General features: G+C 40.6%; 2 protein-coding genes across 2 annotated transcripts in view; both read left to right on the top strand.

Moving 5' to 3' along the window:
* The window catches only part of adgra2 (adhesion G protein-coupled receptor A2), a 40,163-nt gene extending 34,067 nt beyond the window's left edge, over window positions 1-6,096 (top strand). The window contains exons 10-19 of the mRNA XM_088298398.1: window positions 87-236; window positions 962-1,123; window positions 1,244-1,444; window positions 1,540-1,729; window positions 1,998-2,206; window positions 2,276-2,403; window positions 2,502-2,625; window positions 2,702-2,850; window positions 3,420-3,509; window positions 3,661-6,096. Coding sequence (XP_088154524.1) covers window positions 87-236; window positions 962-1,123; window positions 1,244-1,444; window positions 1,540-1,729; window positions 1,998-2,206; window positions 2,276-2,403; window positions 2,502-2,625; window positions 2,702-2,850; window positions 3,420-3,509; window positions 3,661-5,080 — 2,823 coding nt within the window. The 3' untranslated portion in view covers window positions 5,081-6,096. The remainder of the gene's footprint in view (window positions 1-86; window positions 237-961; window positions 1,124-1,243; window positions 1,445-1,539; window positions 1,730-1,997; window positions 2,207-2,275; window positions 2,404-2,501; window positions 2,626-2,701; window positions 2,851-3,419; window positions 3,510-3,660) is intronic.
* Window positions 6,097-8,168: 2,072 nt separating this feature from the next.
* rab11fip1a (RAB11 family interacting protein 1 (class I) a) lies at window positions 8,169-23,464 on the top strand. Its single transcript, XM_088298375.1, has 6 exons — window positions 8,169-8,872; window positions 15,185-15,609; window positions 16,307-17,156; window positions 19,581-21,605; window positions 21,928-22,033; window positions 22,208-23,464. The coding sequence occupies exons 1-6, from the start codon at window positions 8,523-8,525 to the stop codon at window positions 22,409-22,411; spliced, it is 3,960 nt and encodes a 1,319-aa protein (XP_088154501.1). The 5' UTR covers window positions 8,169-8,522; the 3' UTR covers window positions 22,412-23,464.
* The last annotated feature ends 3 nt before the right edge of the window (window positions 23,465-23,467 follow it).

The following is a 23,467-nucleotide window of genomic DNA, read 5'->3' as shown; positions in this document are numbered from 1 at the left end:
TCAGTGATGCTGCCAGATGTGCTGAATGTGTCCTGCATGTTAAACACGGTCAACTAAAATGTGTTTTCTCAACACTTGGATTGCAGAGGCCCATCAATACATCAAATGCTGTCACTTTGGCCCACCAAGTGCGTAAATACACCCTGGAGGCTGCAGGCTTCACTGACTCAGTGGATGTGCTCTATGTTGCGCAGATGATGGAGAAGTTTATGGAATATGTCAGACAGCTGGAAGAGGTTTGACTTAGTTATACATGTATAAGGCTTTATTCTTTTATTTTAAATCTGACTTTTCAAAGATGACAGCTGCTATGATTAACTTGGCCAAATTTAATTTCATTATTTTAAATGTAATACTACTTTAGTTTATAGCAGCTTGTAAATGAATTGCAGAATCAGAAATGACGATACGGTGGGTGGATCACGTTAGCCCAGTGATTCCCATCCTTTTCTGAGCATATATTATACATTACATTTTACACAATTCTTTTTCTCAACTTAGTCACAAATTTTCTTACTCTCGTTGAACACGCAGCAATTGTTTCTCATATGAATGGCAAAACTAGGAACGAAAACCCATTTGAATCAGAAAATCAGTGATTTAACCAAAATGTACAGTCTGACCCTGTGTATCGAGATATGCATCACAACTTTCATTCGAGAGATGCACACCATACGATACATGAACTAATGAATCAATCTCAATCGAGCTTGAAGCGGCCGATGAAAAGGTCATAAACCAGTATAAATCGGTTTGATGTTGCTGATGATTTGTTGTCTTTTTTAATTTAATAAACCCGAATAGACAACTTTTACATGCTGTTACATGTTAATGAACATGGCAAAATCTACAGTTGTATCATATCGATTCGACTCATTCCACTCATTCTTGAAATGTGTCAGCAAAAGTGAGTGTATAGATATTTGTATAATAGCCCGTGCTGTATCTGTATTTGTCCCAGTTGCCAGGAGTGTTGGTAGAGATGGGCAGCAACCTGATGCAGGTAGATGACCAGATTCTTGCTCTGGCCCAGAGAGAGAAGAGAGCCTGCAGCTCCATCGTGGGCTCTCTGGAGTCTCTTGCCTGGCCTCAGCTGCACAGCCATGCTCAGGACTTTTCCATGGTAGGATTTCTCATCTGAACTTTCTTCTTCTATTTTTTTTTTATCTCATTCTAGCTTTGTTTAAGAGACTGTAACCCTATTTTGTACAATAGTTTATTGTTGAGTCTATGCTTTGTCCAGGTTTCAAGGAACATTGTTATGGAGGCTCATCTAATTCGACCAGCCCACTTTACTGGCATAACCTGCACTGCATATGAGCGCCGTGAGCTCTCAACAGCCACTGTGGGAATGGAAATGCCAGAGTTCACACATGAACAACAACTTCGTTTTCGCTGCAGCACAGGTTCCCATAACACATCTCTGAACAATTTTCCCCTCAAGGTGAGTTTGGAGAGTTATCTGTGTTTATTCCAATGTATGATTAAGTTGTGTGTGTGTGAATTTTAACATCGAGTGCTTGTTTTGTTTTCCTCTAGAATTCGGTAGCCGTGGCCTCTGTGACTCTCCCTGCTACTTTGTTTCCTTCTGATGCGCCGCCAGACTGCAAGCTGCAGTTTGTGGCCTTCCGAACTGGAAGCTTTTTCCCTCTGACTGGGAATTCAAGCAACAGTGCAGGACACTCCCGAAGGCGCAGTGTCAACACTCCGGTGGTCTATGTGGGCCTGGGTGAGGAAGAATGAACTCTACCTCTTTTCCCCTAATTCCATTACCCTTTCAATAATCTTTAATGATCATTTTCTTTCAGTTAATAAAACACTAAAGAATGAGGTTCATATAGTAGTGGAACTTTCTTAACACAAATACATTACATCAGTTTTTCACATGGTTAAATCTATGACTGACTCAAAATGTGGCAACTTTGTACAATTTCATGCAAATGTCATGTGACACCACCGTTAATGACTCACCTATTGGTTTCTCTCCTGTGAAACAGATGGTTGCAGTATGTGGAACCACTCGGAGCCTGTCTGGGTGTCACTTCGCCACTTGTCCCCGGGAAGTGATGCTGTGGCGGCTCAGTGGAGTCCAAAGATTCAGAACAAACACGGAGGCTGGAGCCCAGAGGGTTGCCAGTTGGTCCACAGTGACAGTAGAACCTCCACAATGCGCTGTTCCCTGCTAAGCAACTATGCTGTGCTGCAGGTAGGACGATTCACTTGGACCCCGTACATGCTCATGATCATCTTTTGACTGTTTATCTTTGCTATCAAGGAGGTGCCAGACTTCCCCAACTCTTCACTAATCTCCGTGAGGGTGCTCCACCCTGTGGTGTATGCCTGTACTGCACTACTGCTTCTTTGCCTCTTCACCATCATCATCACTCACATACTGCACCACAGGTACTTCATGCAATGGTCGATACATGTGGTACCTTAAATGTTTGGACACACTTGCACATGCTATAGAATGGATATGCTTTATCTTGTTCTCTTATCAGTTCCATTCACATTTCAAGAAAAAGCTGGCACACTTTACTGAACACTTGCTTCCACATCGCCATGACAACAGCCATCTACGTAGGTGGCATAAGTTTGACCAGCTATCCAGTTGTTTGCCAAGCAGTAAGTGCTTTTACAATTAAATTCTCAAATGTTCTCATTAGTAATGTATAGGCCTGACGTGAGCATTATACAACAGGTGGGCATCGCCCTTCACTACTCCTCGTTGTCAACCCTGCTGTGGATCGGTGTTAGTGCCAGGGTCATCTATAAAGAAGCTATGTGGAGAATGCCGCTGCCACCAGAAGGGGATTCCCCTCTTCCGCCTACTCAGCGACCTATGCTCAGGTCAGAGCAAGAACTTACTTTCACCTCCTCTTGTTCCATAAGATTGTCGTTTGGTGTCAATACGGTTTATGTTTTAGACGGATGCAGATGTCCTTGTGCCCGACCACCCAGATTGTGAAACATTAAAGGCGCTATTGTGCCCGACAACCAGTCCCTCTATTTTTTATGAACCCTTGAAGGCTTTCTGTAAGAAACAAAAAGCAATAGGCCAAGAAGTAGGGAATATGGGCAGACAGAGGTCGCTGTAAATCTGAATGGAGAGTCAGGGGGTCCACTTTCTTCCCAAATAATCCTTTGTTTTTCTCCTCTCCTTGGCCCCATCTTGCCCCTGTGATCCACAGCAAAGATCGTACACAGTGCTTCTCCTCCAGACCCTCTTTGTTGCCCACGCAGATATATTGCACCATTCCACAATAAATTGCAGCCTTACTGACCTCCGTCCGGCCAGAAAATAAAGGCTCACACAGCGCTATTCATATTACAGCCCCGGACATTTTTCTCACAGACTTGCATACATTACAAATGTCACAGCAAAAGGTCAAACAGATGTGTTTTAACTCTCATTCAAGGTTCTATTTGATAGCTGGTGGAGTTCCTGTCATCATTTGTGGGATCACTGCAGCTGTCAATGTCAGCAACTATGGAGACAATAGCCCTTAGTGAGTACTGGACTTCTTCATCCTTGAACCCACCCCTTGACTTTAGGTTGTGTTGAGCGGCAAAGTGAATAATTTGGTGTGATTGGGCGAATTTACAATGATGTCCTTGTTGTGCAATGACCATTCACGGATCCTTCACTGCCTCTTGCAGCTGCTGGCTGGTGTGGCGCCCCAGCCTAGGGGCTTTCTTTGTCCCAGCTGGCCTAGTGGTGTTGGTGACCTGGATCTACTTCCTGTGCACTGTGTTCTGCCTGAGGCATCGTACAGCAAAAGAATGCACAGGAACCGCACCGTCTTCTCCTGTGACTGAGAGCCAGACTGCAATGGCAGGAAGCATCAGCCTCCTGTCTGCAGACTCTGTTGTGGGTCCTATAAATTCCAATGTGGCTACAGAGGACCAGTACTCACTGAAGACACAGTTTTTGATTTTGGTTGCCACCCACTTCCTGTTCATGGTGCTGTGGTGTTGTGGTGCCATGGCAGTGTTCCTGACTGGGCATGCAAGCCTGTTGTTTAGTTCTCTTTATGGAATGGTGGCCATAGCCCTGGGGGTGTTCCTGGTGGTGCACCACTGCTTCCGACGTATGGATGTGCAGGCCTCGTGGCTGCCCTGCTGCCCGGGTCACAGCAGCACTCATCCCGCATCCACCTTTACGCACACCTGCACAACAGGAAGTGGTGTGCAAACCTCTGAGCAGGGGTCCCAACTTTACATCAACTGCAATCAACCTGGTGACTCACACAACTCTTCCTCGACTCGGTCATCATCCACACCGAGTGGCATCAGCAGTGTCGGACACGGTCCCTGCAAGCTCACGAACCTACTGCAGGTGACACAAGACACTCCGAGCAACACCTCACGGGCTGCTGGCGGTATCAACACTGGTACCAGTACTGACAATGTCAGCAAGCCATCAAATAATGTTTTTCCCAGTATTAACACTTCAGTGCCAGTGCATCCTCAGAGAAGGAAAGTGAATAGTAGGACTAAACAAGGCAGTAGCCAGTATCACCATCGGGGTGATGGCAGAGGTCACTATCGCCTCAAAGCTTTAAGGACAGCAGGAGGCGGAGGCAGCCTTGGAGCTTTAGGGCCCACGGGCTTGGAGCACCTCAGTCCATCATATGCAGTCCATAAACAGGCCACCAGTGAGAATGGGAGCATCCATCACAGCCTCCCAGAAAGCCACGCAGGCCCACTGACAAATGGAAAGCGAGTCAGTCAGTCAGTGGCCACCAGCCCTTCAGAAGGCAGCGACGGGGGGAGCAGCGGTGGCCGCAAGCCCTACCCTCTACTCCCCTCAATGGCCAGCAGGGTGGCCATGAACGGCGCGCACAGACGATGCATCAGCAGAGACAATTTGAAACAAGCGGCAGCTGCAGAGCGGGAGGCTAAACGCTGTTCGTACCCTTTAAACAGCATCACCACAACTGTGCCGGGAGCTGCAGCCCCGAATGGCACCCTGAAGAACTCCGTTCGAGAGGTGGACCACGACATGAGCAGTACAGATCACTCCCAAAGTTCTGTGGGAGTTAAGAGCAGTTTGTGGAAAAGCGAAACCACTGTGTAATTTGTACTTGTACATTGACGTCAGCGTTACCTTTACAGTTGTTTTAAACGGCTCTTGATTATTGTTACATAATTTAAGATAAAAAAAAGGGATCCAAGACCCCAAACTACTACATTTGTTTCAGTGGCAAATAATTTGATGTAAAAGAAGAATTCAGTCCAGTAAAAAAAAAAAAAAAAAATGTTTATTTTATTCAACTGACAATATTTCAAAATTGTGCATATATTGGTTTATGAGGATTCAAGACTTAAGTTTAATGAGAGATATATTGTTTTAGTTTTGATTTTTCCATGCATTTCAGATGAGTGTTCATTTTTATAGTACACAGCTTTTTACATTTCCTTTCATCGTCATGTTTGGTTTGAGACTTTTTTTGCATGTGCAGAGTGTGTTTGTGCGTGGGTGTGTGGCTGTACATATTCCAATTAAAAGAAAGTGAGATTCCTGAATACAGAGTACATATATTTCTTAATATTATTTATCATTATACATTCCCCTGAGCACAATTGTGGAGGATATATATATATAGAGAGAGAGAGAGAGCGAGACACACACACACACACACATGCATACTATTTGCATACGAAGCATGTATATGGGGACATTAGTATTTCCAGGTGGCGTATGACATTAGATGTTTCAGCACTATCTTTTCCACCACGTGAAACACTCAAATTGCACTCATTACAAGTTGCTGTAGCACTGTCTACAATTTCCTACTGCAGAAATGATCATAGTTACAGGACTCGAGCTTCATGTTATCTTACCGCGACAACTACTAGAACGTTCCCCTACTGGCTGCTTCAGCTGTGTTGCGGTGTTGAGTACTATAAAATGTATATATTTTTCTTTTGGCACTATATGTGTACCTCAGAATTATTTTTGTTGATTTGTAGCCCTTAAAAACACATACATAAATAAATAAATTTAATTTTTTTTTTAAAATTAAAAAAATATATATGCGCGCTTGTGTGTGTGTCATGTACTTGTATATTTGTACATTTCATTCTTGCATTTGGTTTTCAAATGTCAGGTAACCACAATAATCCATTAGTTCTGTTTTTAACATTTGTGTTTTATACAGCTAAGGAAGTTGTATTACAGGAACTTGGGCTTCTGCTATAAATCTTATCGTCATTACTTTTTACCATTGTTCAAGGGAAGTCTTTATGAAATCCAGAGAATGAGCCACCATATGTAACAACATCCTAATGTGGACACGCAGCTAACACTACACTTTTATTCTGACTTCAACAGGTACTCCAGTAAGAGAGATTATTTAAAGAGATCAGCATATTTTTTTTAAACCTGACACTTTAATTGAATCAATTAATTTTCAACTTTTACTTTATTAAAATGTAAATATTTAATTTAAAGATTTTTCTTGGCTGAGGAACTGGAGAATAATTCAGCAGCTCTTACACATATACTTTAAGATAGATAGATACCCCTGCATTAATGCATGACAGACAGACAGATAGATAGATAGATAGATAGATAGATAGATAGATAGATAGATAGATAGATAGATAGATATGATGGGGTATAACAAAATACAAATATATTGTTACAGTACTAAAGAAGATATTTCAGTATTTCAGGTAGAATTCGTTTTTATTATTATTTTAATCCCTACATTAGAAATTAGATAACTGTAGTTTTTACTCCTTAGATGGTTAAAATTCACTTGTTGCTTCAACCTCCACAGAAAGTGGTAAAAGCAACTGTGGTTGAGATCTTGATTGAATGAACAGAAGGTGTAAAAACAGAGATTATATGGAGAAATGTGAACTATGAATTAATAATGACAACAGCAACAGATTAGGAGATGCAAGATATTCCTATTCATGTCCTTATTTTAGAGAATTCCCCGAACACAGCTGGGATAGGCTCCAACACACCTGCTGCCCTTGAGAGGATACAATAAAGGATGGATGGATGTTTGTTGTCGGCTCCAACAATTTTGTTTAAAAAAGTTTAGTACAGCTATGGGGAAAATATTGTTTTGAGCATGCAATAGGTAACATGATTTTTTACTCTTTTTTTCACAGTAGCTCCACGTCTGTAAACAAAAGAGAGGAGCTATTTTGTGTACAGTTTTAAATGTAAGTACAGAATATGACTACTTTTTCCACCACGGTGTGCAAGACTTTTTTACCATGATGTCAATCATACTTTTGGGTGGCAAAACCTCAAGCGACTTCAGATTCCACCACTTTTAAACAATCCCTTCTATTGAAAGGGACGCTTCATTGGCACTTAAATAATAGGTTTGCATAAACAAATGACATTATTACTAAAATGTCTTTTCTGTCGCTCATAGTAATTGAACAATTGAACAAACATACTCCTTTAACAGTGAAATGGACAACGCGCTATAAAGCTGACATTAGTTAGCAGTCAACAATCATGTTTTCCTGGAGTACTCAGACACCTGTAAGAAAATGTCCTCCACAAAACCCATGATGGAGGTTTGGTTCACAGTTTGTCCCTGAAGAGGGAGTTATGATGGCTCTGCAGTTTTACAATCTTGTCCGTACAACTATGACAGACATCAACTCAATTTATCCATACATTCAACTGGATTCATTTTGATTTTGGGTAATCGAGCAGTGTAATGCATACGTTTCAGTCAATCATTTTCCGCCACCCAAACGTATCCTTGTTTACAAACATTATAAAACCGTCTGTAATACAAATCAAACCAAAGAAACCTACTGATGAAGTCAGAGTATGTCTATATAATACTATCCCAATTAATCTGAGCACATTTGGTTAAATTGTACCCAAAAATGTTTTATAATTATCATATCCACTTATACTCTATCAGCCTTAAAGACCAAGGAACGTCATGCACTCCACTTCATTTCTATGTTGAACTCTTTCTTTCGTTAGTAACCGCTGTGTTATAGCAACAGACAACGCTTTATGAGTCATCGAACTTTCTTTTGACATCTTGTATTTTTCCCGGTTTCTTACCCAGCCGAACAGTGTCAGTCTTTGGTCAAACAGTTAACTGAACGGTTACGCCCCTCATCATCACGGTCCAATCAGCGCATGACATGAAATACTGACAGCCACATCAAGCCAATCGGGTGTTCGTATGGGGAGTATCAATGTCATTCTGGAACATCGAGGAAGTAAGCGTTTTAACTTTAAGAGAGTTGTGTGTTATATTTAATGAAAGAGTATTTTAGTTTTGTTTATATCGCTATACAGTTCGCTCATCTTCTATTCCATCGTCTGTTACCGCTGTCAGAGGCTTGAATGTAGTGTTTCGAGAAAGAAGGGGACGAACGAACCTGCGCTTCCTGCACCGAAGCCCTGCTCGGTAACTCTAAACCTTCAGTTATCAAAGGACGTCGAAGGTTAACAACACCACCGAGAGTCTCCCTTCGGAAACCACCCGGGAAGCTCTGTTACGTTCCCGTTGACTGCGGCGATGTCTCTGGTCGACCAGAGCCAGCAGTCGTTTCCCACCAGCGTACAGGTAACGGTGCACCAGGCTCGGTACCTTCGTCCCAAGGGGAAAAATGGCACCAACGACGCCTATGCCATCATCCAAGTGGCCAAAGACAAGTTTTCCACGGCGGTTGCGGAGAAGAGTACGGCACCAATGTGGAAAGAGGAGGCTTCGTTCGGGCTGCCGCTCTTCCACCAAGGCAACGTCGACCGCTGCACGCTGTACATCATCGTCATGCACCGAGTCCAGGCTGGGCTCGACAAGTTCCTGGGCCAGGCCGTGGTCAACTTAGTGGAGCTGCACGAAAACAAAGCTCGCCAAAAGCCAGAGTAAGCACACTTCGTTTATAACAACATACTGTATATCTGTTGCTGCGGGACGTCTGAAGTTACACAAAGATTTATGCTAAATTAAACTGTAAAAAAAGAAAAATGATTTAATGTTAATTTCCTCGGATTTAAAGCTTCGACTGATTTTATTGACAATGACGACTGCTATTTGTTGTATTTCAAGCAGACACATCATTGGTTGATCATTGTGTCCTAGTGGTCACCCTTTGTCTCATGACCAGGCAAGTGACCAATTTGTTTACTGGTAGTTAATCATTCTAAAAAGAAAAAAACAATGCGTCCAAAAATTCATGTTTATTTACTACTCATGACTTAATATTAACCTCCCACATTTCAAAACCACACACATTAGCTTGATTGGGGACTCCAAATAATCCACAGGTGTGAGTGTGAATGGTTGTTTGTCAATATGTGCCCAATGATTGACTGGCGACCAGTCCAGGGGTGTACTCTTCCTCTTGCCCAAAATCACCTGGGATAGGGACCAGCTCACTTGTAAGATGAGGAAAATGGGTACAGAAAATATCTTTTTTGGTGACCTATCGCATTCCACTGCTAACTGATTCAATTCCGGTTTCATGCCAGTAATGAGACTCTTTAACATGCATATGCTTTTTGGTTACAATAAAGTGAATGTGAAATGCGTCGAAAACCTTCAAATTCGTTGTTGTCGTGATGTCTCTCTCGCCCCCATTTCTTATCTTTCTAATTGTTTTGGTGTGGTGGACAAAGCGCGATGCATGTGTGGTAGGCAGAGATGATGAGTTTCTGACCCACCCTGAAATCAAAGTCTCACATTGCTGATGTCAACTCTGCACATTCCTCGGAGCTATTACCCCAATGCTGTGTGTGCTCACACCCTGAAGTCTTGGATGACTTTGGATGACAATGGTGCTTAAATGAAGCTTGGGTGTAACATTTAGACACGCACATACATAGTTAGTCCTTCCATCGTTGCTCTCTCTCACTGTTCACGGTTAAATTGTTTCTTTTTTTGAGCTCCTCTTGTTTTTTTGGAGAGAAGGGGTTGTAAGGAAGGTGCAGCATGCTGAATCCTACTAGATCTTTTCACAAGGCTAGATGACCTCATTGCTTCCATGCTCATGCATGGTGCGTGAATAATAACTTAATGACTATTCCAGATGAAAGATCTTTGCAGTTGCCTCCAATAATCCGTTATGGATTCATGTTTTTTTTTTATAATGCCAGAGCAATTATATTGGTTTAAAATAAGGTGACACAATCGCATATCAAGTTATAAGCTCATCCCTTTCGACATTGCGCAATTAGTCATGTTAGTATGAATATGAACACCTCTAAAATGAACTGGAAGTCATCCCCTTTTTTTGCTTACTCCAAATACAGCAAAGGAATAAGTCTTCTTTTTTTTTCTTCATACTTGACAAACTGGATTTTTATTGTATAGGTCAGGTGCCAAAATTTGGATGTGCATCATTGCAGTAAAAAAAAGAAAAAAAACTGCTCAAATCAGATATCCTCAGATTTGATATGGTGATATATTATTTGGTGTTACTGCAGCATGAATAGACAGGTTCGATATTCTCCACCAATGCAAGCTTGACCCCATCCAAATACAGAAACCAGTCATGACTTCTACCCAAACAACACAAACACATTAAAAGACCACCTCCTAATGTAAATAAAGGTGAAATATTATACCTTTATCTTCCAATACATCACGTTTAAACCGCTATGCTACAATTTTGCATTTCACAATCAACATTCATGTGATATGACGAAAAACAACAAAACCTGAAACGAAATACATTATAATCACCAACGATTAGGGTTAGGCATCATTTGAATTTGAATAATTCCAGTTCAGAATCCGGTTTGTCGATTTTGATTCTGATTCTTAACGCTTTTCAATTCCAGTGGCAATCCAAGCTTAATTTTTTTCCAACCAAATTGCGAGGGAAAATTTGAACATAAGCTGTTCTGTGATGCTGGTCAAGCTCTTATTCATTCAGCGTTCAAAATAAATGTTCCCAGAGGGAGTAATGGAAATATAAATAATCAGACATCAAAAAACTCAAAAATTATAAACTCAAAGTTTGAAGTTAAAGTGTAAAGATTAAGCTCCGCCCTATTTAATATAATACATACAATTGTTGTTGTTGTTAATTTTCGGTTTCCATGTAATGAGTTTCTAATGTTAATTGTACATGGAAAAATAATGAAGCTATCAAATTTATTCTAGACAAAACATTAACTTTTATTGCTGAAAAAGTCAAAATTTATATAGTATCCCTCGTATTTTAAAATAAAATTAAAATAATGAAATGCACTTTGTACTAATGACATTTCATCTAAATGCCCTTAATAAATAATATAACCTCTTGTTCATCATTTGGCACCAAAAATAAATATCCTCAGCAGTTACCAGATGGAACCTGACTTGCAGGAACAGCAAGCTCATGCTTGACGGGCATGGCTGGGTAAAAACAGTGTGTTAATGACTACCCAGTTAGTCAGCTGATGTAATAATTCATTGTCTCTTTAAACTGAGGGCACGCCATGGTGACATTTTGTCGCGGGCAAATCGCCTAGAAGTAACAGCAGGCAATTTCCTGAGAAGCTTGACAAATGTTTTCTGTATAGACAGTATGGCAGGCAGCTAAATTTTCAGCCGGTATTTTTTGCAAAAAGCTACATTTAGTGCAGTGATACTTTATCAGATGGTTTGGTTTGTGTTCATGTGACGTTTTTGCATTTAATTTATGAGACAGGATTATTTCTATTTTAAAAATATATTGTGTGCAGAAGACAGCATCAATCTGAAATCTTATTGTTTTTTAGTCTTGGCTGCAAATTCACCATCAGACATTAAACCATTTAATAAAGTAACTTACAATGGTATGGCCATGGTTACACAGTTTAAAGAAAAGCCAGTGCTAATCCTCTTAATTCCCACTGTGCTACCTTTCTGTTTACAGAAATTGGTAGTACTGACCTATTGGGAGCTGCACACACCTCTCACTGCTCTGTATCAACTGGGACCGCACAAACAAGTTGCCACGTAGCTGTAGCCGAGTCAAATCTTAATAAGATGGCAAGTCTTACTACAGCTAATTAATGGAATTTTGCTTATCCGGTAAGCCGTGGAGAAAAAACCCTTGGCATGCTAGAAAAAGAAATTGACGGCAATTGAGTTGCACAGTGCGGAGCCTCTTCTTTACTAATCAACACCTCGTTGACGGCAAATAAACTACACTTCTAGTAATTAGCGCTATAACTAAAGGCAAATGAGGACTCTATATGCATACACGTCAAGCTAGAAGAGAGAACATCAAAAGATTGAGAAGCTAATGCTAATCACAATGTAAAATACAGAGTCGGGAAGACTAGAATATGTGCTTAGTTACAACAGTATGCTTTTCACAGAAATCAGGCTACAACCGCATTAGAACATAGCGCAAACAGTTCTGAACTGAAAATTGGTGTTATAATAAGTATCTAGAGATAAAAATAAGACATCAGCTACTTAGCTCACGCTCGAAAAATCGAAATGACTAACGTCAGCCATGACGAGGAGCTCGAGGTCAAAAGTACATAATATATATTTATATTGTATTTGTGTTTATTTGCACAGCATTTACCATGTTAGTTTTTTTTCTTCATAAAAACAGATTTATTTGAGGGGTTAACCAGTATCCAGCAAACACAATAATGCAAAGTTATAACATTGTGGCTGCCAAAACTGCCTTTTTCTATTTAAAGGCAGGTTTTGTTTCTGTATTGCAAGCCAAGTGCACCTAATGAAGTGTCCAATGAGGGCATGCAAACGCTTTATAGTTTGGAGTCGAGTCTTGTTTGACTTGGCCTAGTCCACAGAGTGGAAGATGAGAGACTGCTCAAATTAGTGTAACCTTCATGACATAACTCAGAAGAATGTTGATTCATTCCCAAGCTTGTCTCCTGACTTATCTTTACAAGAGTCCCAGGAGAGGTCTCCCTGACAGTAAATTGACTAATGCAGCAGTAAACTCCCAATGAACTGCAGATTACACCATATAAACGTCCATTGATCATGTTTAAAAACAAAATGACCAGAGTGGGACTTGAAGCCCTTTTTTCACTCAGAAGCACAGTTAAAATATTTTTTGATCAGTAAACTGAAATTAGTTATCATTTTCTTTTTTTTAATCCATTCATTTTGGAGCAATTAGGAAATATGTGACCACTTGAAAAATGCCTACTTTTAATCAGGAATATGACCACGCCCCACTCCACTTTCTCCATGTTTTGGTGAGTCATTTAAGGGTCTGATGACAAACGCTCCATTGGAAATCATTGCACTTTTATTGCTTTTAACGTATAGCATGTCCAATCATGTAACGATTCATGCCCGCCTGCTGGCCGATGTCAGCCGCCATATGCCTCCTGAGAGTTGACCCCACCGAAATCTAATCAGTCGGGGTTCGTGTGCACATTCTTTTTCCTTTCTGCTTCAGCATGTGTAAGTGGAGAATCAATCGGCACAATATTTTTTTTATTTTTATGGAGGTGATCACATGAGCTCATGTTTGATCAGTAAATCCAAACTATTGTGCAGAATGATTTTATACTTTCACAGGTTGAAGTGGACAAGAGTAGTAATGTGTATGTAGTGTAATCTTACCACAAAAAAGACCGAAAAGCATTACAGAGACTTTTAGGGGGGAGCATTTTAGTACTGATGTGATTTTTTACATGCAAACTTATTCTATAAGTGCCAATGTTAACATCAATGAAGCGTCCCTTTAACACGCAATCTTGTTTAAGTGACAGGAAGCATTTTTACTTTTCATCAAACAAGCAGCTACCTTTACCATGTGTAAACATTTTGCTAAATGCATTTATAGAACTACTTAAGTTATACCAACAGAACTGGAGGATAATTGGTGCAATTGCTTGTTTTGACCTTTTTGTTTTCTTACAAGTCAAGTTCAGAACACTCCTTCCTCTCTCACAGACTTCCTTCAAGTGTTGATCCTTAACAACAGAGAGAACGTGGGAGGGAGGCTTCATACACCCATAATTGCTATGCTTTATTTGTTTTGGTATTGTGATCACAATAATATACACACCTTTCACTCTCAAAACACTCAAAATGAATCAATAAAGTCGAGGTTGTTGGTTTTGATTCCTGCATTTGACCTTTTTTTTATCACATACACAGTACAATCAGTCCTCCTGCTGAACAGTTGAAATTCATCTGTACACAGACAGGTAAAAACTAAAAATGTCAGCTTGAAATTTGGGTTGGTGTCAGTCATGCTGTCTTCTTGTTTAAATGAATCCTCAACTTCAGACTAATTGCTCTCATTGACCAACAATTCACCACCCTTAAATAATAGTAGCTAACAATGCCATTCATAGTTCAAAGACATTGGAAATGAGACACTCCCATGCGTAGTGTTGAATTCTAACTAAGACTGTATTTTTAACTATAAGTCGGACCAGTCAAAAAATGCATCAGAAAGAAGAGAGGCTCTCTGCCTCTCCAAACACACACTCTCAAAAGTAGTGGTAGAGTGCCAGAGTGAATTTCCAAACACACCCTGTCTTGACGACAGCAAATGCGTACCGATTGGGTTCAAAACGTCTACATCTAACTACGACAGAATATGTAGTTTTTTCTAGTTTCTTCAACTAGAATACCACATTGCATTGTGGCCAAATGTAGAATAATCCTGATCAGTTATTGTGACTTTTTAGTGTTGTAAATAAGTCTTTGTGGCGGAAGCCACATGCTACAATAGCAATACGTCACACTATTACTACTACGACTACAATTTTGCAAGTGCCAAATGCTTTTGGTGTATTACCGGCCGTGGCCACATTCTTGAGCTTGTTAATGGTAATTCTACCATCAACTACAATGCCTTTCTAGAAAAGGTAAGCAACTTTAAACAGAAAATCATTGGCAAAGTGAGAAACAGAAATTTCTAATCCAACCGGAACTCATTCGTCGCTCAACACAATTAGGGAATGGAGCCAAACTATGAAGAGAGAAAAAAAAAAGTGTGGCTTACTGTCTGAAACATTCTTTACTTGCACCACCAGCCACAACCTTCGTTGTCTGATCCAGTGCTAAGCTAGTGGTGTGTGTGTGTGTGATTTTATTTATTTTTAATTTTTTTTCTCTCAATATTTACTGACGCTGTTCGTGCCTACATAAACCAAGTTCCCATCCAATTGCTATTCTTTTTTTTTTTCTTGTGTATTATATAAAAACAAGGTTGAAGTATTGCTGTATTAGATTCACCTTAACTCTGTCATTTTCAGTTGGTTCCCGTTGGTGGACAAGAGTGGAAAAGCAGACAAGCTGCGAGGCGACGTCCTCCTCGGCATCACCTTCATGAGGAACAACATGTCAGCTAGCATGATTGATCTTTCTATGAATGACAAGCCTCGTTCCCGCATCTCCAAGCTGAAAGACAAAGTCCGCTTGAAGAAAAAAGATAGCTTCTCTGACTCTGGCTCGGCTATGAGCCATGTCCTGACAGACAGCGAGGGAGACCATGATTCACTTTCTCCTAATCGAACTCCAGGAGATAAAAAAAAATCTAAGTTAAAGAACCTCTTTGCACCTAAATCCAACTTGCAGCGGAACAGCTCCCAGTCCATGTCGACTCTCGGGACTCTTCCTGGGAAGAACTCATCCCTTAGTGGCAGCCGCTCATCTGGCATCAATGTAGAAACACCTGAAGGTAGATTTTCCCCTTTGTGTAGAAGTTGTTCAGTTCTTATGTTTGGTGTTCTGCTTCCCACTATCATATTTGTAACCGTCACTGTTGTGTGTGTGGGTGTGGGTGTGTATATAAAGTATGGAAAAAACAAACAACTAATGGCTACCCGGGTTGATTGTACTTTCTACCATCAAATTCATTTTTGTCCCTGCTGACAACGTAGTTATGGTTTCCATCGGAGGGCCGTTATGCAACCAAATAAATGCATGATTGCCTCATTACATACTGTGTACTCGACCAGTAAATTAATTACTTGTTTGGAAATCAGAGGCCAGTAAAAAAAGATTTGAAAGTTTGTTCAAATATAGCATTTATTTTTAAAGGGGGATTGGTTACAAAAATGTTTGCAATAACATTTTTTAAATTATTATTTTTTTCAATTTATTATTACATTTTACGCAAAGTAGAGACTATCGAGTGAAATACAGACCAACGAAAGACTGTTAGTGGCTTCTCATGCTCGTATCAGCACGCTTAGAATTTCAGGCTTAGCAGTTACTTGAAATAATAATGAATAATCCCTGGTTATACCGATTTTTGTCAACAGTGAGTTCACCAAAATAGTTACCATTCAGTGGAAAAGGGGAATTCGTACAATTCAAATGATCATGCACTTCATTTAAGCAATAACCTCATGTCCCTTTGTCTTCTTTCATAGTTAAGAAGAAATTCAAAATCCTTGGACACAAGCGGAGTGGTAGCTCTGACAGCAAGGTGTCTCTTGGTGCGTTGTCCTTTCTGAGCCGCTCCAAGCGGAGCAACAGTGACCTAAACAACCCCAGCATTAACAGCGCCCATGTACATACAGAAGAGGCAGAGGCCAGGAGGGACTCTACTCTCAGTCTTAACAGCTCTGGCCAAGGTTCTATGGAGAATGTAAATCCTCATACCAACAGTGTCTTGGCAGAAAAACATACGCCGGTGCCTTTGTTTAGGTCTGACACTAGAGATAGGCTTATGATGGAACAACGTCATCATCAAGAGGAAGAAGAAAGAAGGCAGATTGAAGCCGTGCAATTGCAGGAGGAAGAGGAGAGACAAAAAAGGTGGCTGGAGGAAGAAAATCAGAGGAAAGCAGAGGAATATGAGAGGAACAGATACTTTGAGGATGAAGCGAGAAGAGAAAAACAGCGGGCCGAAGAGGAAGAAGAACGCAGAAGGCTGGAAGAAATCGAGAATGAGGAGTGCCGTAAAATGGAGGTGCTGACCCAGAAAGACGAAGAGTATAAAAGTCACGAGGACACTTCCATGAGCGAAAGACTCTCGTCTCTGTTTGGGATCACCAGGAAAAAAGAGGAGGCACCACAGCACCCTGAAGAAATGACCACACAACCTCAGCAAGACCTCAAGGCCACTAACTCATTTGAAAATGCTTCACTCAGCTCTACAACTCAATTTAACAGCAATGAACGTCCATCGGATGAGCCGAAATCCAGCCTTTTCGCACAAACCTCGTCAGGCGTGCTCTTCCAAAATCATACCCAAAGAGTGTCCACAGTTAAACCAAGGTAGGCCTTCTCATGTGTTGTTAATGTTCAAAATGGTTTCTTTATTAGAAAGTCCAGTCACGTTTATTTATATAGCCCTTACTCAAAAATGCCATGAGTCGCTTTGGGGCTTGTTCCAAAAATAGCTCAACATGCTTGGGACATTGTGGTTTTCTAGGAATGATGGATAAGTGGTGAAAATGTGAACACGCAGAGAGATTTATAAATGTAAAGTATTGCCAATTGATCTATATCAGTTTCCTAATAATTGTGTGAAATCATTAACATGGTCAGTGTCTTCTCAAGAATGAAAATCGTGAATTAATAACATATACGGATCCTATTAAAGAGTCTTTGAGCCATTTTGTTACTTCAGCAGTGTGTTTCAAGCGAGTAGTCCTTCACATTGATCACTGCTCAAGAAGTAGCTCTCACTTTCGCAGAGGTGACCCCTGCACAAGAAGTCTGCTTTGCACTTTTGACTTTGAAGTACTGTAAAAGTTGCTTGTGGGGGCATTCTTCCTTTCCTCCATTGCTCCCGAGTCAAGTGGCAATTGTTATACCGCATTGATGTATATTATTCATCCATTCACATGGTAACGTGTGTGACAAAAGTAAAAATTTTTTATACAAGATATAGTGACACTTTAGAATAAGTACACACTAAGAAACATTAGCTAAGCATTTATGAAGCATGCTTCTGTCATGAATAATCATTTGCATATAGTTTGTAATTGCCTTATTATAAAGTGTTACCCATCATATAGATAAAGTTGTATTGTATTATTTTGCAAGTTACTACCTGATGCTTGTTTTTTTCGGATATCCAAGTGCAGTATACAGCATGCAGTTGCACACTGAATTATTTTGCAGTGTTTAACGTTCCGTGACTCTCAGCATTACCGTTGTTCTAAATGACAAATGAAAACACTTGGAATTATGTCATATTAATAAGGTATTTTCAAACTAAATGCAAATGATTATTTATGTCAGAAACATGCTTTACAAATGATGACCACAGTATTTACAAATGCTTAGCTGAAGCTTATTGGTGTTAGCCAAGATATTTTTGACATATCATGCTTGACAACAAAGCTAACATTATTACATTAAAACTAATATGTCGTCATTTAGCTAGCAGTTTGATTTACTTACATCTTCGGCCTCTCCCACAAGTTAGATAATCCACTTTTTTTGTTTGTGTTGGAAAAAAATATTTTTTGTGATATATCCCCTAGAATATTTGGGCAAAAATTAGCTTTAAAATTAGAGTAACACAGTATAATGCCGTGATATTTTAATTTAGTCTACGACTGCGGGATCCCCTAGTCCAAAAATATCCACCAATAAGTTTGTATGAGCTGAAATTTCAAGGGCTCAATGCTTCAAAATTACTGTGATGATTTTAACACCGTCACTTTCCCTAAAAACTCAAAATGCAAAAGTAATAATATTGTAGCAATGATTTATTTTTTTAATTATTTATGGAGGATTTTAGAGTCCTTGACATGCTTATTTATTCTCTTGTTCATTTATTTTTTGTTCCACATAGATGGTAGGTACGTATCACATTGCTAATGAAAGTGTCTTAACATCATTCTGACAACAGTGAAAGAGAAATGTTTCTACGTTTTTTTGTTTTTTTATTATTACATGCATATTTGACATATTTGACTCTCACACTGGTGACTCTTTGGACTACCATGAGTATTCCACCCTGTAGTTGACAGACCTGTTTAGCCAGACTGCTCTGCTGTATTATGAGGAAACAGGCGTGTTCGTTTTTGTAAGATGTTGTGGAACAGGTTGTGGAAAGAGCTTGCAGAAGTAGATGCAGTGTGACTTGTAATGTCAACGTCTTGGGTGTGTGGTTTTTCATTTTCTCCTTTTTCTTAAAATTTTCCTTTACATTTGGATCTTGGTGGCACTTTTTGTTGGCTTTGGGTCATCATGGTGAGCATACCACTAATTGTTGTCACTGATGTTGGATTTTGTGTTCGATGGTAGTTGTGGTTTTGGTTTCATTATTTTGTAGAAATCAACTATCTTGAGTTTTTTCAATGCTTTACATTACAATTTAAATGGTTTTAAGACAGTTGAAAGGCAGTAATGAAGATTTATTTCATAATGTAAAATAGAAAAATCTAGCAGGCATTGTTTCTGTCGCTTGTCTGTGGGTATTTAATGGTGTATTCACTAACAGGTTAAAAGGTATAGAATGATTACAGTTCACCTGTACTGTATCCTCACTCGTTGTAGGAAACATTAACTTGGTTTTGTCAAACAGTTACAGGAGACACGCAGTGTTTGGCTATGGATTTTGTCATGTCTTGTTCTGGTATCTACAAGCTAATTTGGTGATGGGCTTATACATTGGTGGATCTAATACTGGGTTATTTAATAGTTTCACTGATTTGTAGGCCTTTTTTCCCCACTTCTTGGCAGATTGAGTCATTCTCTGGAGTCTGAGTCCTCTGAGCACCTGCAATTTGAATACTCTGAGTCTCAAACCCCCAGTGTTCCAGTGGATCAGCAGTGGACTTCCCCAGGCACCTCTGTATCTCCTCTTTCTAGTGTACCATATGACATCCCCAATACTTTCTCCAACCTTCATTCATCCTTGGCTCCTCTAAGATTCAAGCAAAGCCCATCCAGTTCTCCAAGTAAAAGCCCGCCTGGTTCCCCGAGTAGAAGCCCGCCTGGTTCCCAGAGTAGAAGCCCGCCTGGTTCCCCGAGTAGAAGCCCGCCTGGTTCCCCGAGTAGAAGCCCGCCTGTTTCCCCGAGTAGAAGCCCGCCTGTTTCCCCGAGTAGAAGCCCGCCTGTTTCCCCGAGTAGAAGCCCGCCTGTTTCCCCGAGTGGAAGCCCGCCTGGTTCACCGAGTGGAAGCCCGCCTGGTTCACAGAGTGGAAGCCCGCCTGGTTCCCCTTCTTACGGTGGAGACGTGTCATATTCACCCACAATGTCCGATAAAACAGGAAGAGCCGCCTTGCCACCCTTGTATCCCATATATGAGTCCCAGACTAGCAGAACCAGCGAAGTGCAGACCCCCGACCACACAAATGGATCTCAGCATGCAAAAAAACTCTCTCTTCCGCTTCCTGATTATGAAACCTTATATCCCCAGAAGAGGCATGGCGTGCAAGGCCACACTCGATGGGATCATATCATTGCAGAGGTCAATCAAAGACATATGGACAGTGCACCCGAACTGGTAGGTCCAGAGATGAGTGTGGATGGCCCAGGTGAGGCCGAACCTTCATTTCCAGAGGAGAGCGCTTCAGTTGCGTATTTTCAAACACATCACCAGGAAAGCAGACATCGGTCATCAAAAACATTACCTGCTCCTCCTCCACCTACACAAGTGTTAAAAATGCACAGCAAGTCACTTTCTGATTCTGGTCAGAGAGAAAGCCAGAACACCAGGTGGACTGATGAGTCTCTCACAAGGACTCTTCCCTCAGTAACTGGAGAAATGTTAAATAGTGACAAAACTACAAGTGGGAGCCTCCAAGAGATATCTCTAAATGGATCAATGGATGCCGTTCTACCAGCGCATATGACCAGATCTACTAGCCAAATGGACTGGGATTCAACGTCTGCTGACCAGACAAAACCTCCAGAGACCTTTGACAAACAAATTCCCACTGCTAGACCACGACAAAAATCTGTCATAAAAGAGCCATCTGAACAGAATTATTCTGCAGACACACCACCTCTTAGCGATCTGCAAATGAGCAGCAACCAAAAAAGATCCAGCTTCAGTATGAGCGAAATGAACATAAATGACAGAAAGGGGAAGGAGAGTAATTCTGAATATGACCCATATCCAAGCACAGACCTTCTTTCGAAACACATGGGGGTACCACCAAAACCGTCTAGAACATCAGATGGCCTTTATACCAGAGCAACACAGAGGGAACAAAGACCTGAAAACCTTGGAATGACAGCAGATGATCTTAATCAGATTTTCGGTGATGAAAATCCAAGGGACCCCTTTACAAGTTTGAATGGCTATGGGACAAGCAATAGGGAGGATGACGACAGGCAAATAAGTCCGGTTTTCCAAAGACAAGATTCATCGAGACGAATATCATCCCCGCCTTCAAGGAGTAACTCTCTGAAGGGTTTTAAGATTCAGCAGGAACCTGTACATGAAGAACAATCAACCAAAAATCAACAAGAGCTCTCAAGTAATGTTATTGAATCCATCACACAAAGACATCCAGCTGACGGGAAGGCACAAGTCCATCTTTCCGATGGAGCGGATCCGTTTAGGAGTGATCCTTTTCCAGTATCGTCTGCATTCCCTTTTTCAGAGCCCCTACCTGTTGTAGTGGAGGAACCGTCCTCAAAAGCAGAAGTGTTGTCTGTGAGAAAGAAACCCAAGAGAGCATTGCTGCCACCCACTGAGTCTCAGCTTGTCAGTCCTCAGATTAGCAATGGAGATGGCCTTGCCTCCACGTTATCCAGGTGAGACTTAAAAAATGCTCAGTTTGCTTTTGGTGGACAGTCGAGTCACATCTCAACATGACTGCAGTTGATATTTGGATTAAGAAATCTTTTGGTCTTTGGCTTTACTTTGGTTGGCATTGTTGGTTTTCTGGTGAATTATGGCTTGGACTTTGAACATGATTAATACCTCTATCTTTAGCAAAGACTCAACTATTGTGTTTTGTGTTAGCCACATTGAAACACATTGACCTGACGTCGTCACTTTGCTATAAACAAGCTTCAATATTTGTCTAAATTGCTCAATGTTTAACATAATTAAGAAACATGCATTTCCTTACAGGCCTCATCCAGTGAAGCCCATGCACTCTATTGAAAGTCAGCAGCCCACCAGCACTTATGCACTTAAGGACATGCATGTTCAGAGTGGCACAGCCGGAAAGGTTAAGGTATTGTGACCTGAATATAAAATACAAATGGACCAAAACAAAATGAAAACCTCACAGCGACTGTACTATATTAATCCTCCAATTGATCAAGTAGAGACTTTTTTTTCAGATTGTTGAAGGTACCTTTTGATTCATTATCTAATTTTCTCAAGGGAAACCTTTTATTGTACACAGGTGGCAGGTATGGCAGACAGTGGGCCATTCACTCAGTTAACCCATGAAGAGTTGATCACACTGGTGGTGAGGCAGCAAGCGGATCTGTCCAAGAAAGACTGCAAAATCGGCGAGCTTGAACAGTACATAGACAACCTGCTGGTGCGTGTCATTGAGGAGAAGCCTGCCATCCTGCATGCTATGAACACTACCAAGAAAGCGTGAGGTAACGTCAAAGGAAGGAACAACCCAGTGTGTATAAGGACCCAGTAACGTTTTTCTTGTGTGTGCGTGTGTGTGCTGGTCTCACTGTGTACGAAGACACACCCTTAGGGGGGGTCTTAAGGCATATGCACTTTGTGGAGTAATATTCCGATTTCTTTGACAATGCTGTCAATCCTCTCTTGTTTGATAAGCAAGCAGGTAAATGTATGTATTTAAGTCAATGAATGTATTTTTTTGGACACAAAGGTACTGGTGTTGCTTTAAACACTTGTTGAATGTTGTATTTGACTTATTTACAATACTTGAGATATGGGTTGTGCTTAATTTAATATAAATGTTTTTCCATTGTATAACTGTATAAATGACACAATCATTCCACATGTATATCCTCACAATGTATTCACATTTTATGCAAATGTTTAACCCCCCCGAAATATATAAATTAGTACCTCATCCACCGATGATCACGTGTTTTTTTTCCCGTCCACTGAGGTATCCCCCCTTCAATTCAGCTGCTTTGCCTACTGTGCCTTTGATTAAATTGAACAAACCAGCATAAAGCAAGCAGCTAATATTGCCTGTATTTCCAATTTCCCAAGTCATATGGGGTGATTGTTAGGGTAGTACAGTCATCTTTGAAAACTGAACAAAATAACACGGTGTCAGATGCCTAATGATGTGTTCTTCTGGGAAGTCTATGATAATCAAAGACGATAGTAAAAGGCTCACTGTGCTTCAACTAGTCTTAAGTGGAAGCCCTTCTGAATGAGGACACCATCTTTGTTTTCCGTTTTACCGTATTTGTGAATGCCTTTGCAGAAATTCTAGCAATATTTCTATTATGAATGTTGACATGTCTTCCAAAGCCTTTTGTGTCTTATTAGCTGAAGAACACATTGTTGGTTACCTCTCATCATGCTGTGGGCTGAGCACTGAAACTGTCCCCGGTTGCCTCATTGATTGTAGCTCTTGTAATGCTCTTGTAGATGTATGTGACAAAGAGGTGATGAAATGTGGTTTTAATTGAAATAAAGACACCCAATTTCATCCAAATGC

Source organism: Idiotropiscis lumnitzeri, chromosome 1 (genome assembly GCF_059441095.1).
Source record: "Idiotropiscis lumnitzeri isolate Australia: NSW breed Sydney's pygmy pipehorse chromosome 1, RoL_Ilum_1.0, whole genome shotgun sequence".
NCBI classification, from domain to species: Eukaryota; Metazoa; Chordata; class Actinopteri; order Syngnathiformes; family Syngnathidae; genus Idiotropiscis; species Idiotropiscis lumnitzeri.
The sequence above is the reverse complement of the archived record's forward strand: the minus strand, read 5'-3'. Positions and strand labels throughout refer to the sequence as shown.

Coding starts and splice junctions, on each gene's coding strand:
- rab11fip1a (XM_088298375.1), top strand. CDS start 8,523: ATGTCTCTGGTCGACCAGAGCCAGCAGTCGTTTCCCACCAGCGTACAG. Junction 21,606..21,927: donor CTTGCCTCCACGTTATCCAG/GTGAGACTTAAA, acceptor ATTTCCTTACAG/GCCTCATCCAGTGAAGCCCA. Junction 22,034..22,207: donor GCACAGCCGGAAAGGTTAAG/GTATTGTGACCT, acceptor TATTGTACACAG/GTGGCAGGTATGGCAGACAG.